We start from the raw sequence: 18,711 nt of genomic DNA on the forward strand, positions 1-18,711 counted from the left end.
CCCTGGGCTGTGACCTTCACAAGTGTTTCTCAGTCCTACCCCTTTTAGGTGATGAGAAAGGCTAGAGGGGTTGGATTTGGGTTTTTCCTCATCACTTAGGTTAGTTAGGCCCTGGGTGTCCATTCACTTAGGCTCTGGTATAATAGTTTCTATGAGGGTAGATTTGTTGAGAAAAAAATGACTGCTTTCCTTGCCTCCTGCCAAAAACAGAAGGGGATTTTTCTCCATTCCTTACTGTGAGAACTGTAAGAATTTAAAAAGAGGAAAGAAATACAAAAGCTGGCTTGCCAGTTAAGACATTTATTTTAGAGAAAATCAACGTGAAAGGAGCCTTCTGGCCGAGTTAGGTCAGAGGCACACTCTCTTACAGACTAAGAGTTTTTAAGGATTCCGGATGGGAGAGTTTATCAGAGGCCTGGACTGCTTCTGTGTCTCTTTGTTGTGCTTATCTGGGAGGGAGAGTTGTGTGCCTGTTTTCATACATTTTTCCTGCAGCTGCAGGTATAGTCCCTGAGTCTGCTTTTACTTATTTATTTATTTATTTATTGAGACAGAGTCTTGCTCTGTCGCTAGGCTGGAGTGCAGTGGCGCCATCTCGGCTCACTGCAACCTCCGCCTCCCAGGTTCAAGCGATTCTCCTGCCTCAGCCTCCTGAGTAGATGGGACTACAGGCATGCACCACCACGCCTGGCTAATTTTTTGTACTTTTAGTACAGACGGGGTTTCACCGTGTTAGCCAGGATGGTCTTGATCTCCTTACCTCGTGATCCGCCCGCCTCGGCCTCCCAAAGTGCTGGGATTACAGGCGTGAGCCCCCGCACCCAGCCAAGAGTCTGCTTTTAGCTTTCCTATCTTAGTGCCCCTGAAGGAAAAGGAATGTGCTTATTCCTTATTATTAAGGCTCACTGTTTTACTGGGGCCCATTGTAGGAGGGTGAAGTTTGGCAGTTACCCAAGATACTTTCCCCCCTCCTTCCCTTTGTGTCCCAGCTGTCTTATCCTGTTTTACTGTCTGCTCTTTCTGGCTGCTTGTAGTTGGAAGAGAAGTGATTTCCTTGAAATGCATGAGGCTAAAGGGAGCTGGAATTTAAAGTGGCAGTGTTTGTCTGAGATGACAGTGCTCCTGCTCTATCATTCCAGACCCTATGGTTATAAAAGGACAAGAGGGGACGTTCTTTCTAGCTACTTCCTTCTGATGTGGGGGTGGAGAGTTTTTTGGTCTTGGATTGACTGTAGGAGCAACACCATTTGTAGATATTTTTGGGTAGTTGTGAAATGGCCATGATTCTGTCAGTTAAAAATTTTTGAAAAAGGTTAATTAGGCAGAGTAAAAACATTAGTCCTAGGCTTTTCAGCAGCGTTTTTTATTAGGCCCGACTGGTTGAGACAGAAGCAACTTTTTTTTTTTTTTTTTTTAATAACAGGCAGAGGTGCATGTTTGGAAAGACTCATGTGTTATTTTTTGTTAGTAACTGTTATTCCTGCTATGAGGATAATAATTAAGCAAAATGCTACAGTAATTGAGATTCTCTGTCCGATATTCCACTCTGAGGGTTCACAGTCCTACTGCAAATAGTAGAGTGAGTACAGCAATTCCCGCAAGTGTGTCATAGTAAATAATTTTCATTAAAAAAGGTTTTAATAGTTGGCTTAAAAGGAGAGGTAGAAACGACAAAAAGTATTTGGTGAGGTAGGGTTGAGACTGAGTAAGATGAGCAATTTTTACTTAGTTACTTAACTTTTATGATTTTTAGCTTAAGATTTCTTATTTTTTTTTTTTTTACATTAATAGGACTTTTTTTGGGCTATTAGGGATTGCTTTCTCAGCTCTTTAGGCTTTGACTTGAATGTGATGTATCCAGGAGTTGATTTCTGTAACGGATATAATTTAAACTGTAAAAGATAATAAAAATTGAAAAACATTAGGCAAGACTAGAATTTAACAACAGGTGTGCTATAGTTTTTGAAACATAATTTTTACTTTGCAGTTTCCTATTTTTATTAAAAGACAATTTATGATAGGACTGATTGGCTTTATTATACTTGGCTTAATTATTTGTATACAGTGCAGCAATAATAATTATTTGCTACATAGGCCTTTTAAATCTGCTTTGGTGGAACTTTGTTATATAGAAGGAATTTGAGATAAGACTTGTTAAAGCCAAGCTCAGCCATGGATTTGTACCATTAAATACTTATGAGTTGGGTGAATTCCTTGTCTTTTGAGGTTTTAAGATAAGTTGGGGTTCCTGGCCTGTCAGAAAGTGACATTCTTTACTTACCACACATCAGAAACCCTGTACAGGGACTGTGCACACAAAATATGAGGCCAGTTTTCCAAGGGTTTCATTGGCTTCTTAAGTTTGATTCCTTAGAGGAGAGCACACCATTCCAGTCAAAGCCTTGGGAAAATAACCAGTTTTTCCAATTGTATTCTGTTACAAAAGAAAATAGATTCTTATTACACTGATGCAATCAACTATAGTGTTTGTCCTTTAAGAACACTTATAACTAGTTTTTAAATTCTAGAGGAACTAGGCAAAGAGAAAAAACACGCTTTAAATTCTATTTACAGGAGTGTACTTAGTTGTTAAAGGCTGTAGCTAGCTTAAGACAAGTTTTCTTGACTCTGAAAAATAAGATAAAGATTAGCAGCATTCTAAGGAAAAGGTAAAAACTTGTTTTTGTTTTTTATTAGTTTAGTGCATTTTTTTAATTGTTGTTTTGCTTGATATTTATAAACATTTTAGCTTTTCATGAGTTCCGTATGTTTTGTTGTTGTTGTTGCTGTTGTGAGAAACCTGCCTTTGAGAGCGCTTGTTAAAGTTTCACAGCTTGAGTATAAACCATGTTTTGAAGATAATTAAAACAAAATAAAAATTGTCTATAAATAACAAAAAAAAAATCTAATTTGGATACAGTTAGAAACACAATTGACAAAGAAATTTGGTTATTTTTGTGGTTTACAATAACCCAACATAACAATTTTAATTGTGATTAATAGCACATATTTAGACATAAGAACCTTAGACATCTCATACAGTTTTGGAACATATGTTAATATCATTCCTTAGAATATAACCTATTAGACAGTATTTTGGAAATTTTATGTTGCTAAATAATTCTGTTTACCTCTTTTTGGATGATTTAGGGGTTTTGTGCAGCACCGAAAAGCCAGGGGTTAGGAAAGACAACCTCGAGACTAAAGTTTGATTTGGGGAAGACTGTTAAATATGTTTAAAATTTAAAACCCTCGATATTATGAAATAGAATTTTAGACTACCGTTAAGTTTTTTTTCTGTTTGTTTTGTTTTGCTAAAATGATGAGATAACAATCTGGAAAAGCAAAAACCATTTATTAGCCTTTTGTATTATATGAAAATTTTGTTTAAGAGAGAAAGTTAAATTTTACCCTTTCGTTAGTTTGCTATTAATGTTAACTTTAATTTTAATGAAACCTTATAGATAATTTTATTTAATTTTAATGAGTTTGACCATGAAGTGAGATTTTTATATGCCCATTATAACCCTTGACAAGTTTTGCTAAAGAGTAGATTAGCATTTTAAGAAAATCTTGTGGTGCTTTTATTTTAGTGTTTAATTTACAGAAAAAAAGAACATATAATACCCTTTTGAGTTTAGTTAATGTGTTAACACACAGAGTTTTCTTTGCAGAATTAATTTTTATGATGTTTTTACAATTTGCTTAAACCTTTCACTTTATTTTATTTAATTTTAAGACAATTTATTATCTTCAGCAAAATGTACATTTTTATGCCTTTTTATAATTTTTAACTAAAAACACTTTTTACTGTTTTTATACACCTTGCATGCAAATCCATGCTTAGCAGTTTTAATTACATGTTATAATGGTAACTTTTAGCAATTTTTAACTTCAATGTAAAATGTGTTAAGTTTTTTTGTGTGTGACTTGAAACGAAAAACACTGACTCATTTTGTAATTTGGGCGAAGTAGCTCTGAAATATAATGCTGTTTTTTCAATTTTAAACACTTGGGTAAAATCGCAAGGTGAGTGCTTAGGTAGAAATAAGTAACTACTGAACAGGTGGGAGCAAAGTTTAGTTGGGCAATACTCTTTATGATACTGACAAGTGAAGGCTTCCTAGTTTTAAAAGTGCTGGCTTTATTGTTGTAGTCACAGAGGAGTCTAAAGGCAAGGCTTACCCAGCTTCTGGCTCCCACGTGAACATTATTTATTTAGTATGCCAGATTTTTCTTAAGGTGCACTAGCCACTGAGGATATTTTTACTGGTGGGAACTGAGATTTTCTAGACAGGTAAATTAGCTGCCAATTATGGTTTATCTTAGGGACATGTTTATAGAGATAGCATTCTTACTTAGCTTGCATTCTAAATTTTGTTCCCTTATTATCTTGTTAAAGCGATGAATATGTTTGTACAATGAAGACAACTTTTTTTGCCTTTTTAGGTTAGAGCTTCAGCATGAGACTTATACTTCAACACAGAAAGTTAGGTCTATAAGTGAAATATAATAAAGTGTTCTGAAAAGAAGGAGACTACCTTACAACCCCAAGGGAAAAATACGCGGCACTAAGCCCTGGTTCCTTTTTTCCTTATTGTTTTGTCATTGTTTTAGAACTTTGGGAACTAAAATCTTTTTGCTTAAATGCTGAATTTATACATTGAAACAGACTCTTGGGTTTTGTTATAAAGGCAAAGTAATAATACTTCTATGTATTTTATAGGCTTATATAGTATAATAACTTGAATTTATGGTTGGATTTGACTGAACCTATGTAGTTACTAATCTGAATGACTCATATATAGAAAATGTGCAGTATTTTAAGTATAAAAAATTAAACTGGACTAGTTTGCTTTTGTTTTATAGTATAAATGAAAATGACCCAAACTATTTAATTATATGAGCAGAAATTATGAATGAAAGATGTATTTTAGAGCTATATGACAGAGGGACATTTTAACTTGAATTCCCCAGTGGCAAAAGTAGTGTATAAACTAATGCTAGTGTATACACTACTGAAGTGCCAACTTATGTAACATTTTTAAATTTAATTTTTTAAATGAAAGATTTTTTTTTCACTGTGAAGGGCAGTAATATTAAATTTTCCCCATGGATACAAGTGAATGATTTATTTAGTACATTGACATACTTAACTATTAGCATTTTTGGGAACCTGGATTTGATATAAATTTATTTTGAAAAACATGGTTTATGAAATTTTACAATAAAATTATTAATAAAGACATTGTTAAGTTTCTGTAAACATGCACTAAAAGTGGCAAGACAGCATGGAGAAATGTAATTTTGACTGAGAAAAAAACTTTTTTCAGGAAAACAAGATTTATGAAAAGAAAAACATAAAGGCCTTTTGAATATCCTTTCTTGGATATCCATTTTAATTAAGCTGAGCACTCTTTTTTATTAAGGGTAAGAGTGGAGGTTGGAATTATATAAATGTTATGCCAAGTTAAATTAAAGGATTGAGTTATGTGCAGGAATTCCCTGTGATAATGAGAGGGATTTTTAGAGAAAGATCCCAGAAGCTGTTCTATATGCCACAAATCAGACATGGAGAAGGGGACTTGAATATGAGCAATGCCTTTAACCCTGGCCACTTCCCAGAGAGGGAGAATGGCAGAGGAGGTCTGACTGGTTGGAGCAGTTTTTGAACCGGTGGAGAAGGAGGAGGGGTGCAGTTTAAAGTAGAAGAAACCCTGAATATGGAGAACCTCTTGCCAGAATCTCTGAGATGCTGCTAAAGCAGTGTTAAGAGGAAAGTTTATAGCACTAAATGGCTTCATCGAGAAGATAGGAAGATCTCAAATTAACAAACTAACTTCACCTAAAGGAACTAGAAAAAAAGAACAAACCAACCCCAAAGCCAGTCAAAGAAAAGAAGTAAAAATTAGAAAGCTGAATGAAATTGAGATGCAAAAATCCATACAAAAGATCAATGAAACCAAGAGTTGATTTTTCAAAAAAATAAAAATAAACAAGATCAATAGACCATTAGCTACATTAACACACAAAAAGAGAAGATCCAAATAAGTATAATCAGAAATGGCAAAGATGACATTACAACCAATCCACAGAAATTAGAAAAGATTCTTAGAGAATACTGTGAAAAAATATATGCACACAAATGAGAAAATCTAAAGGAAATGGATAAATTCCTGGAAACACACAATCTCCCGAGACTGAAGTAGGAAAAGATTGAAATGCTGAATAGACCAATACTGAGCTCTGAAACTGAATCAGTAATGAAAAAAACTACCAACCAAGGAAAGCTCAGAGCCAGATGGATTCACGCTGAATTATACCAGACATACAAATAAGTAATGACACCAATCCTATTGAAAGTATTACAAAAAAATTGAAAAGGAGGGGATCCTACCTAACTCACTCTGTGAAGCCAGCATCTGCCTAATACCAAAATCTGGCAGAGACATAACAAAAAAATAAAACTTCAGGCCAATATCCCTGATGAACATAGACACAAAAGTCCTCAACAAAATACTAGCAAACTAAATCCAGCAGCACATCAAAAAGTTAATATACTATGCTTAAGTAGGCTTTATTCTTGGGATGCAAGGCTGGTTTAACATACACAAATCAATAAATGTGATTCACCACATAAACAGAATTAAAAGCAAAAGCTATATGATCATCTCAATAGATACAGAAAAAGCTTTGGATAAAATCCAACATCCCTTCCATAAGCAAAAAACAAATAACCCCAATAAAAAATGGGCAAAGGACATGAACAAGACACTTCCCCAAAAAAACACATACAAGCAGCCAACAAAAATATTAAAATGTTCCTCATCACTAATCATTAGAGAAATGCAAATCAAAATCACAGTGAGATACCATCTTACACTGGTCAGAATGGCTATTACTAAAAAGTCAATAAACAACAGTGCTGGTGAGGCTATAGAGAAAACAACGCTTATACGCTGTTGGTGGGCATGTAAACTAGTTCAGCCACTGTGGAAGTTTCTTAAAGAAAAGTTTAGAGATTTCTTAAAGAACTTAGAACTACCATCCTGCCCAGCAATCCCATTACTGGGTATATACCCAAAGGAAAATAGATCATTATATGAAAAAGACACATGCACTCGTATGTTCGTCGTTGGACTATTCACAACAGCAGTGACAGGGAATCAACTTAGGTGCCCAACAATGGTGGACTGGATAAATAAAATGTGGTACATATACACCATGGAATATTACACAACCATAAAAAGAGCGAAAGCATGTCTTTTGCAGCAACATGGGTGGACTAGAGGCCATAATCCTAAGTGAATTAAGGCAGAAACAGAAAACCAGATATTGCATGTTCTCACTTGTAAGTGGGAGCTCAACATTGAGCACACATGCACATAAAATGGGAACAACAGACACTGTAGACCGCTAGAGGGAGTAGGGGAATGGGTCGAAAAAACTCTGTTGGGTACTGTGCTTACTACCTGGGTGCAATATATTCATATATCAAACCTGCACCTGCACCCCCGTTTCTAAAATAGAAGTTGAAAGAAAGAGAAAGCTACACCAAAACCTGAACAGGACATTTGTTACAAGGAAGTATTTGACACATCAATATTTCTTTTCTGCCTCACCCCGCCCTGCCCCGCCCCGCCCGGCCTTGCCTTGCCTTTTTTTTTTTTTTTTTTTTTGAGACATAGTCTCACTCTGTTGCACAGGCTGCAGTGTAGTGGTGGGGTCTCAGCTCACTCCAGTCTCAACCTCCCAGACTCAAGTGATTCTCCTGCCTCAGCCTCCCAAGTAGCTGGGACTACAGGCACACACTACCATGTCCAGCTATTTTTCTGTTTTTGTAGAGATGGGGTCTCACCATGTTGCCCAGGCTGGTCTTGAACTCCTGGCCTCTAGAAATCTGCCCACCTCAGCCTCCCAAAGTGCTGGGGTTGAAGTCATGAGCAACTGGGACTGGTTCACATCAATATTTCTTACAAGCGTAGATTTAAAAACAAATAAAATACTAGCTCTTCAAATTCAGAGATATATAGAAAGGCAATACATCATGGTCAAGTGGTATTCATTCCAAGGATGCAAAGGTGGCTTAACATTTAAAAATCAATCATTATGATCCACCACAATAAGATAAAAATCTCATGACCTATAGGAAGAACATTTGGTAAACGTCAACTCCTTGTCATGATTGGCAGCCAGAAATATATTAATAAGACAACTTTCATAATATGCTAGTCTATCTACCAAAATTCCCCAAAGCTAACCAATGGTCAAATATTGAATGGTTTCTTACCAAGGTCACAGGAATGAGACAGGAACTACTATCACCATCTGTATTCAATATTGTAGTGGATATATTGGCAAGTGCAATAAGAAAGTAAATGAAATGAAAGACTTCAGGATTGGAAAGAAAGAATTAAAAGCAACATCATAACATGATTATATACTTAGAAAACCACAAAGAATCTACACAGTATGAAAATTTATATGTGAAGCAATTAAGGTGCTGGTTAATACAATATCAATGTACAAAATCAATTGTATTTCTATATGCTAGCAACAAAAAAGACAAACCAATTTTTAAAATGGGTCAAAACTCGAATAAACATTTCTCCAAAGAAGGTATACAAATGGCCAAAAAGCACATGAAAAGATGTTTAACATCATGATTCAATAGGAAAATACAAATCAAAACCACAATGAAACACCACTTCACAACTACTAGGTAGATCAGCTACAATAAAGCTTTAGGTTATGTATCTTCACCACTACAACAAAAAACATTTTTAAGCTATACTAAATGCAAAGATAGACAAACTGACCAAAGGTTCAAAGATAGATGTATACATGTATGATCCTTTTCAATGAAGAAATGTCTTTTCAGTGACTAGTGCTGGGTTAATTTTATATACATATGGAAAAAAAATTCTGGACTTCTACCTTACATTGTATGAAAAAATCAGTTCCAGAGGGATTGCACATCTAACGTAAAAGGCAAAACAATAAAGATCTTGAACGACAAGGAGAACATCTTCATGAACTTGGAGTAGGCAAAGATTTTTTAAATAGAATACAAGAACTACTGAACATAAAGGAAATGTTTGATAAAATGTACTATATTAAGTTTAAGAACATCTGTTCATCGAAAGACATTATACGAGGATGAAAAAGGCAAGCTACGGAATTAGGGAAGATATTTTCCATACACATATCTGACAAAGAACTCATAGTCTAGATGATTAAAAAACAAAACAGAGCAACAATACAAAAAAACTCCCTTTCAATAAGAATAAAACCACCCAATGGAAAAAATCAGGCAAAAGATTTGAAGAGATGATTCCCACAAAAGGATATCCAAATAGCCAAGAAACATAGGAAAAGGCACTCGACTTCATTGGTCTTCAGGGAATTGCAAATTAAACCCCAATGAGACAGCTGTATTTCATGTTAGGAAAAGAGCTAAAATGAAGACACAAGCCAAGATGGAGAGCACATGGAAGTGGAAACTGATACAACCACTCTGGAAAACTGGCAGCATCTGTTAAAGCTGGAAATTTTCACACCTATGACCCAGGAATTCCACCCTAAGTACATACCTGACAGAGATGTGTACATATGTACCATGAAGACCATGTGCAAGAATCTTTGTAGCGTCCTATTTGTAATACCTTTAAACTGGTAACTACCCAAATTCCATTAACAATAGAATGAATAAATGAACTACAGGTCATCCACATATCAAAATACTCTGCAGCAATGAGAATAAACTCAGTACAACTACATGCAACCACAAAGATAATGTTGAGGGAGAAAATCTGCAAAACACTGCATGATTCCATTTATGTAAAATGAATACATATAAAGGAGATATATATATCAAGCAAAACCATTTGATGCTGTTAGAAGTCCCATCATTCTTAGTGAGTATAGTGACTAGAAGAGGCTCAAGGAGCTCCTAGAGTTTTTCTCTTTCTGGTGGTGTTGACAGTGGTGTGTTTGGTTTGTGAAAATCATTGAGCTACACATCTATGATTTGTGCACTTTCTGTATGTACGAAGCATACATTACTTTAATAATATTTTCCAAAAAAATTCTTATTTTGGTAAATGGACAATTTAAAGAACTGTATTAAGTGAATAATAGTTTAGGTTTTACAGATATGCCTGAGGTGAATGAATGACCAGTCTTTGGAGAATGTGCATGATTAGCTAGGCTTCATTCTACACATCTTCCTTAGTGGAATCCCATTCCACTTTCCACCACCTTCATCCTCAGGCCTGCCCACCCAGGCCCCTTTTCTGTTGCAGCTCAGCTGGACAGCCCCTTTGGTGGGGACTCCCTTTGCTCCTTTTGTGACTCCTGGCTCAGAGGAATAAGCCTAATTTGTAGGCTGAAAGCCATTTGAGAGATGTGGCATCTTTCTCCTGAACAAGTGTGACTTGACCAAGGCCATAGAACTGGTTAGTTACAGAAATATGCTCAAATACATATCAAACATCTTGACACCCAACATTCCATGCCAGTTTGGAAGGTTTCAAAAAGAAATCCCCTAATTCTACAATCCATTTCCAGCTCACCTGCTGTGGCATTGAATATTCTGACATTAGGGATCCATTGGATCATGTGTACATGTTTCCTCTGGTCTCTCTTACAGTGGCAGTCTCCCCTCAGTGGCCTGCCACCCACACAGCCACAGAGGGGACTACGGTAGAGCAGGCCAGGTGCCATGAACTGTCCTGTCTTGAACCAGGGCTGGCTTCTCTGAGCAATCTCTGTCTAATTGCTGCCTTATTCCTTCTCCAGGTCCTTCCAACCCTCCTGCTGCCATGAAGATTGCAGTGATTGGACAGAGCCTGTTTGGCCAGGAAGTTTACTGCCACCTGAGGAAGGAGGGCCATGAAGTGGTGGGTGTGTTCACTGTTCCAGACAAGGATGGAAAGGCCGACCCCCTGGGTGAGTGAGCCAATGGAGCAGGGAAGCTGATGGAGGGCAGCCCGCCCATCCAGGTAGAAGGGAAGCAGTGGGTGGGAGTCTGGGAGCAGAAGTCTGCAGGGCCTGTGCTCTAGCTGGGAGGCAGCAATAAGTGGTCTACCTTGAATCCTGCTCCAGTGCCAACAGGCTTCAAGGTAGGCTTTCCTGGAATAAAGTGGAGATCCCCTCCCCACCTGATCATGAGGTGGCGTTAGGGTCCTGGAGAAGGGCTATAGAGAAGCCCAGCCTGGTCCCAGTTCCCACACAGAGCTTCTCTGACCCAGCACCCATGCTTGGGAAGGTCTCCATGTTCTGAACTGGGGGTCCATGTTCTGAAAGGTGGGCATGCGCGGCATCACCATTGTTGGGGCTGCCGTCAAAACACACAGTGCTCTACTTACCTGGCAGGGGAGAGACCATGATCACGAAGGTGGTTTTCCCAGGGTGAGTCTTCTCCATTGTACTCTGGAGGCCTTCTCCATTGTACTCTGGATGTGCTGATCCCTGCAATTTCCCCAAATCTGGGAAACTCGACTGCATAATTTGTGGTAATGGGGAATTGCATTTGCACTCTCCCCTGGCATTTTAATTTTTAAAAAGAAAAGAAAAAACACAGAGAATACTGAGCCCACCTTGGGAGTTTCTGATTCAGAATGGGGTGGCAAAGTCAGAATTAGGTGAAATTTTTAACCTGGGACAAGTTCCTGGGAGATACTGGTGTCTCTGGTACTAGGAGAAGCACATTTTGAGAATCACGGGTCTGGGCCACTGCCTTTGAGCTGGGAACCTGAGCAGACAGGATGCAGGGGCCTCAGCTTAGATGAATACACCCTCTAGGAACACTGACTGGTCCTTCTCAGGCCTGCTGCAGACTGTGGGGCAGGGCTTAAGGATAGAAGGCCAGGATTAGGAAAGGGGGCTTGTAGGCCTGGCCGGGCACAGAGGTGTGGTTTGTTAAGGAACAGCCAGTCTCCCTCAGTGGGGAAGCTGCAGCCTGGCCCTAGAATCAGCTCCAACACCCAACACCCAATGCCAGCCAGGCTTCAGTCTTGGACCTGACCACAAGTGACCCATGACATACCCTGACCCCACCACAGCCTGGGTCCTACACCCAGCCACTAAGTGACCACTGACCCCAGCTGCTGACCCTGGACCCAGACCAGGCCTGGCTGGGACTCCTACTTGACCTTGATCTCAGATGTCCTGCAGCAGTATTTCTCTGGTCACTGTGGGACAGCTTTTGCAAGTGCAGTCCAATCTGCTGACATCACATCCCACCCTCTCTCAAAACTACCAGACACCAGGACAGAGTGACAGAGGAGGAGGCCGGAGAGGAGAGCCAGTCCAGTCAGGGCCCAAACATCACACCAGAGGCTCTAACAGAGAACTGAATACAAAGAAGTGTTCCTTGGGTATTGAAGAGTAGAAAGCAGAGAGCCCAAAATTATTGGGGACAGTGACTGTAGGAAGCAGCTGCCCACTCTAAGGCTGAGATAAAGGCAGAAGCTTTAACTACAAAAACTTGGGAGCTTGGGCCTGTAATCCAGACCTTTGAGGAGGGTGTGCTGGTGACGGGGCAAGAGGAGGGGACCTTCAGGCTGTATCTGGTCCTCTGGGGTGTGTGTGTGTGTGTGTGTGTGTGTGTGTGTGTGTGTGTATGTGTGCATATTGAGGCTAGTTCTGCAGATGATGGAAAAACTGATTTAGCCATAGCTCTGAGAAGGAACGACTGTGACTGGGATGAAGAAGCTGGGCTGGAGGAGGCTCACAGGACAGGAACCCACTGGACAGAAAGGAGTGAGGATGCCCTGTTGCCCTTCTTCCCCTTCTTCCTTCATCAGGGAACAGCTGGCAAAGCAGAAATGCCATCTGCAGGGGGGCAGTCCCCATCACAGAGTGAGCAGTAGAGGGGGCTGGAAGACAGTAACTCAGTGATGGGAATGGCAAGGCCTCAGGAGAGGAGCGAGGGCAGAGGTCGCCATCTGGGGTCTGGAAGAGGGAGGCACTCAGAGGTCCTGGGGTTCATTAGAAGTCAGAGTGCAGGCACGGCAGTCCCCAGAGCCTCATGCTTGGCTGGTGCGTCTGTCGGTGTTGCCCAGTGGAGCCTGGCTGGGGTGTGGGTGAGGGGGCAGGAATGGAGAGAAGGCCTATGAGCCACTCTGCTGGGAAGGCAGAGGTGGCTGCGTGTGGGTGGGTGATAGAGAGGGGCCAGTTTCTTATCCACTGTCCCACAGGTCTGGAAGCTGAGAAGGATGGAGTGCCAGTATTCAAGTTCTCCCGGTGGCGTGCAAAAGGACAGGCTTTGCCTGATGTGGTGGCAAAATACCAGGCTTTGGGGGCCGAGCTCAACGTCCTGCCCTTCTGCAGCCAGTTCATCCCCATGGAGATAATCAATGCTCCCCAGCATGGCTCCATCATCTATCACCCATCACTGCTCCCTAGGCACCGAGGGGCCTCGGCCATCAACTGGTGAGATGGGGCAAAAACACAGGGGGCCATCCCCATACATGTCCCTGCCTCAGCCTGACTTGTCACTTTCCATTAGCCCAAAGCATTTCTAGGGCTGCAGAGTGGGCATCATGCAGGTGCCCGTCCTGTGGCTGCCAGATGTCAGCCACAGAACAGGCTGTGCAACGTTATCGATGAGTGAAGGCTCTAGAGCACTGGGAGCAGGTGTTGCTAAGCACTCTGCATTCCCACAGTTATCGGAGAAGCTGGCACTGTCAGTGTTCTCATCCCCCAGCTGAGACAGAGAGGGCACCAGAAGGCGCAGGGACAGAGAGGGCACCAGCAGGCGCAGGGGCCAGGGTGCCTCCCCAGGCGGTGGGCTGGGGGTCCTACTCTAACTTCCACTACCGCTGCTCTGGGCAGCACACTTTGTAGAAAGAGATAAAGATGGAACAAAGGATGGCCTCCACAAGGTAGTCTGAGGTGACAGAATTCCCAAGAAGACAACAAATGGGGTGACAAGGCAGATGGGTGGTCAAAGAGGGAAGACATTTGAGTTGAGAAAAGAGAGTGGATTTGTAGTCAGACTGGTCTGTTGGGATTCAGGCTCTCTGATCTTTGTGGGTGTCACTTCACTTTTCTGGGCCTTAGTTTCCCTATCTGTAAACCGAGTATACCTGTTATCCCTGCTGTGAGGACTCAGTTACATAAGGCACATAGAGCTTTTAGCACAATTCCTGGCCCATGGTTGTTATCAATACATGCTGTTTTCCTTCTTCCGTTTCCCGCCGGAGTCGGTGTCAGTCCTACCCCTGGGAAGAAGGGCCTCCTGGAGGGTGGCAGGTCCACGGGCCTGTACCCAGGGCATCCTCCGTGGCCCTTCGTCGCGGACTCCAGGTTTCACTCTTCTGCTTCCTAGGACCCTCATTCACGGAGATAAGAAAGGGGGGTTTTCCATCTTCTGGGCGGACGATGGTCTGGACACTGGAGACCTGCTGCTGCAGAAGGAGTGTGAGGTGCTCCCGGACGATACCGTGAGCACGCTGTACAACCGCTTCCTCTTCCCGGAAGGCATCAAAGGGATGGTGAGGGCCTGGAACCGGCCGCGCCCTGCCCGCCCCGACGCACCCTCAAGCATCCTCCCTAGACCCAGCCCACCGCTCCTGGAGGCCAGGAATCTGTTCCCCAAATTCAGGATTCTGGAGGGAGAGCAGCTCTCACTTCAAGGTTTCAGAGGCAGGATTAGGACAAACAGTGTATTGTGTTAGGAGGGACTCTTGCTCACAACGGACAGAACCCAACTCAAAAAGCGTTTGGCAAAAAGGGGACATTTTGGGGCCCGTTCAATAGACAAGGCTAAAGGCAGGGACTGGGTCACGCCCTGCTGAATCCAGGAGCTTCAACTATGACATCGTTAGGATTCTATTTCTCTCTCCTTCACTCGTTGATTCTGCTTTTCTCTGTGTGATTAGCTTCATTCTCAGTTTGGCTGCCCTGAATTAGAGGAAAGATAGCCACTATAGCTCAAGAATTCTAATTCTTGATTCCAGGGGAAGAGAAACACTTTTTCTCCCAGAATTCATCAATCACAAATCAGGGGAGATTCTGATTGGCCAGTTTGGGGATCATGTGATCCTCATGAGCCAATCACCAGCTGGGGTGATGGAGTGCTCTGATAGGCTGTCTCAGTCACGTGCTTCCTGCTGGGAAGACCGTGACCTGTGGTCACATGGCCTGAGCGGCAGGGTGGCTCAGTCACCTGGGCAGCTGATACTGCTGAGAGGCAGGGTGGCGGGCTATGGGCCTGAGCCCACAGCTGCAGGAGGGACCTGGGGATCATATGTGAGGGCTGCTTGCCCCTGCCCGAGGGTGGGCTGGCAGGGACGGCCAGAGGCAGAGGTGCTCTCCAGGCATGCAGCAGGAGGGAAGGAGGCCCTGGGGAGCCCTTGCTGTTTGGGCTCAGCAGGAAGAGCAGCTGTGGTGTCCACCGTCCCCTCATCCTCCTCAGCTCCTGGCCATTGCCTTTTATTTTTCAGTTGTGTTAAACCTGTCTTCCCCACGGATTGACCAACTCACAAAAATAGTGAACAAAGTAGAGTTGCTGGAGATTTACAGAGAAGGGGCTTACCTGTGCTTCCCAAGGCAAGCAACTCAAATACTCCTTGAAGCTGCACTGTCCAACAAGGCAGCCACTGGTAACATGCAGCTATTAAATTAATTAAAATGAATTATACTGAAAAATTCAGTTCTTCAGTCTCAGCCACATTCTGAGTCCCCTGGCCACCGTGTTGGACTGTATAGACTTGGAATTCATCCATCACCACAGAGGACTCCATCGGGCAGCCCTGCTTCAGATGCTCTGACACCTGCTCACTTCCCATTCTTGACACCTCCCGGTCTCTTCTCTCAGGCTCTTACTCACGTGGGCCCAGGTTCCTTGGCTCTCCTTCTCCCTCTCCCGTGATTCCTTTCCCACCACCTTCCTCTTTCCTGTCACAGAGAAACTACTTCCTGCTTCCTCTCAGACCTCCAAACTTCCACCTTCAAGCCCACCACGGGGCTCAGGACCCACTCTCTTTAAAGGCAGGGAAGGCTTAGACTGCAACATGGACATTTGTGTCTGTGTTATACCTGCAGGGCTTTACAGTTTATATAATCTTCTAAGATCTCAGAAGATGTAATATCTGTGTAATCTAAACCCTTGCCAGGTAGAGAGGACGGGTCTGTGTCCGTTGTGCAATAGAAGTTAGGTTCATGCTGACTCCCTTGTTCATATGGCAGGTGTTTCTTGGGTGCCTGCTGTGTGCCAGGCAAGTCTGGTCAGTCTGGGGAAGGGTGCAGGCTCAATGTGGGCCCTGGGGCTGGGAAGAAGGCAAGGTCCTACTGCTGGGGATAGCAACCCACCGGATCTCCCCAGGTGCAGGCCGTGAGGCTGATCGCTGAGGGCAAAGCCCCCAGACTCCCTCAGCCTGAGGAAGGAGCTACCTATGAGGGGATTCAGAAGAAGGAGACGGCCAAGGTGAGTGCTGGGTCCCTCCACACCCTCATCCTGCCTGTGAGCAGACGGGTTGTAGAGGGCAGCCTGAGGAGGCTGGGGTTCAGCCCAGATGGTGCAGGTTGTAGTTCTTTGAGGCCAGAAGACAGGGCAGCCCAGGTCAGGGATGCATGAAGACAGCCGTGGAGGAGGAGGACCCTGGCACCTGGGAGGGCAGCGAACAGGGTCCATTCCAGGTGCTTTCCTGTTCCTCTTTAGGAGGAATGGGCAGGCAAAGCCCACAGGGAGATAAGAGTGGGAGTTAGGGGGCAAAACGTCAGCCATAGTGCGAGCAGTCTTCAAGGCAAGGTGTGAGGGACAGTGCGGGTCTCTGGAGCAATAGCCGGTGGAGGAGCCTCAGAGGCCTGTAGGCTGTCTCAGCTCAGGAGTATGGGGTGCTGTGTGGGGACCCACAGGGGCCCTGCCAGTGAGGAGAAGCAGGTGGGGCCCTATGGGACAGGCCTGAGCACATTGTGCTGGGGCCTCTGTGTAGGGTCTGGGCCATCTTGACAGCAACAGAACATTATCTTCCCCAAACCATTCTGAAGTCTGCTCAGCCCATGAGAGACTGAGGGTCAGAGAGCACCCAGAACTGGGGGCACCAGCTCAGGGACTCCTGCAAGTATCTAAGAGGAAGCTGGGGTTACCGGCTGTCTCACAAGAGCTTGGTCCACTGTCCATACGTCATCAGGGTGGGAGGGGAGTGAGGAGACACCAGCTGAGCACGCACACCTTGTTCCCCACAGATCAACTGGGACCAGCCAGCAGAGGCCATTCACAACTGGATCCGCGGGAATGACAAGGTGCCGGGAGCCTGGACAGAGGCCTGTGAACAGGTGTGTCCCTGCATGGCTGGAATCCAGCCAGGTGCATTGGTGTATCACACTGGCCATAAAACTGTCACACACGTTTGAACTGGTTGGTATAATAAATAGCTACTGCCCTGGCCCCTATTCCCACTGGGTGCCCTCTAAACATCCCAGCCTTTCCCCAGGGTTGAGAGACCTACCCAGCCTGCAGTAGCTAAAGGATAAATGTCCTGCATAGCTGGAGGCCTCCAAGCCCTTGTAGTGCCCCTGGGGCCCGCTGTAATGGTGGTGAAATATTTTGAGTCTCACCACTGGGCTTACGGAGACCCCAGGCCCAGTGCTGACTCTGACTTGGCCTCAGGCAGGGTGGAGCAGCACATTCAGGGCCAGGCTGACCGTGGGCAGGCTAGATGCTGAAGATGGGGAGACTCGCGGGTCACAGGCTCTAGTGAGGCATCAGGGGTGGCAGGACTGTGTGTGGTGGTCTTTGTGCAAACCTTGAGGGCAGTCTTGTACCCCACACAGTCTCAGACTCTCCAGACCCCTGACCCCCAGCTGACTGCCCAGACTGTGGCCGGAAGCCTCTCTGCTGTCCTCATCAATGCAGAGCAAATACTAGCAAATGCATCTTCTGATCAAAGCAACCACTCCTTGGCAGCACCCTGAGGGCAGGTGGCCTCACTCCATGATGCCTGGAGCACATTCTCCCCCAGTCTGTGCACCTCAGGTCTGAGGCCGTGGGCCAAGGAGAAGGGTCTTATGGGGCCAAGGAGAAGGGTCTTATGGCAGAGTTGAGGCAGACCTGCCATCAGCTCTCTGAGGCCACTGAGGCTCCTCCAGGTCTTGTTTGTGCCCCAGGAGAAAGGGCCTCAGGGGTCACATGGGCTTTGAGCCGGCTCCCAGGTCTCAGCTGCCCCTGGCCCCCTTCCCTCTCCCAGCCCTGCTCAGACCTGCCTGGGCTACTGGCTTCGGGGGCTTCTTCTCACCCACCATCTTCTGGTTTTTCTCCCCTCGACAGAAACTGACATTTTTCAACTCAACGCTGAACACTTCAGGCCTGGTGCCCGAGGGAGATGCTTTGCCCATCCCAGGAGCCCATCGGCCAGGGGTGGTCACCAAAGCAGGACTCATCCTCTTTGGGAATGATGACAAAATGGTAAGGGCACGGCTGTGGGTCACTTGCCTGCTCAAAGCCACCCATGCTCCCGTCCTTGGACTCCTTGGACTCAGACCTCACAGGAAGACCCTAGGCTCCTCTGGAGAAAATGGAAAAAACCAGACACAGGAAGGAACACTGACCCTGATCTGTCCCTGACAGCCTGGCTGGTCCTGAGCACAGGGTGTCCGAGGCAGTTTACCCACTTTTCTGTTCTGGGAAAGCTGGGCTCCCTACCCTTCCTGGCTAGGCACCCATCTCCAGGCTGAGTGCCCTGTGTGGGTGTCAGGCAACTT

General features: G+C 44.1%; 1 protein-coding gene, 1 long non-coding RNA gene and 1 pseudogene across 6 annotated transcripts in view; 2 read left to right on the forward strand and 1 right to left on the reverse strand.

Annotated features, from left to right (window-relative positions):
- Positions 1 to 18,711, forward strand: part of ALDH1L1 (aldehyde dehydrogenase 1 family member L1) — a 77,880-nt gene that overhangs the window by 9,290 nt on the left and 49,879 nt on the right. For 4 of the 5 annotated variants that reach the window (XM_024244023.3, XM_054550247.2, NM_001131999.1 and 1 more), the window contains 6 exon segments: positions 10,801 to 10,950; positions 13,203 to 13,437; positions 14,336 to 14,501; positions 16,334 to 16,435; positions 17,197 to 17,286; positions 18,278 to 18,415. In XM_024244023.3, coding sequence (XP_024099791.2) covers positions 10,824 to 10,950; positions 13,203 to 13,437; positions 14,336 to 14,501; positions 16,334 to 16,435; positions 17,197 to 17,286; positions 18,278 to 18,415 — 858 coding nt within the window. In that variant the 5' untranslated portion in view covers positions 10,801 to 10,823. 5 annotated transcript variants of the gene reach the window in all.
- LOC129058443 (uncharacterized) lies at positions 1,173 to 14,969 on the reverse strand. Its single transcript, XR_008523545.2, has 3 exons — positions 14,094 to 14,969; positions 2,282 to 2,434; positions 1,173 to 1,892 (listed from the first exon to the last, which is right to left on the reverse strand). It is a non-coding gene; the product is annotated as an uncharacterized LOC129058443 (long non-coding RNA).
- Positions 11,362 to 11,548, forward strand: LOC112132952 (U1 spliceosomal RNA; annotated as a pseudogene).

The sequence above is a fragment of the Pongo abelii genome, chromosome 2 (genome assembly GCF_028885655.2).
Source record: "Pongo abelii isolate AG06213 chromosome 2, NHGRI_mPonAbe1-v2.0_pri, whole genome shotgun sequence".
Classification (NCBI taxonomy): Eukaryota; Metazoa; Chordata; class Mammalia; order Primates; family Hominidae; genus Pongo; species Pongo abelii.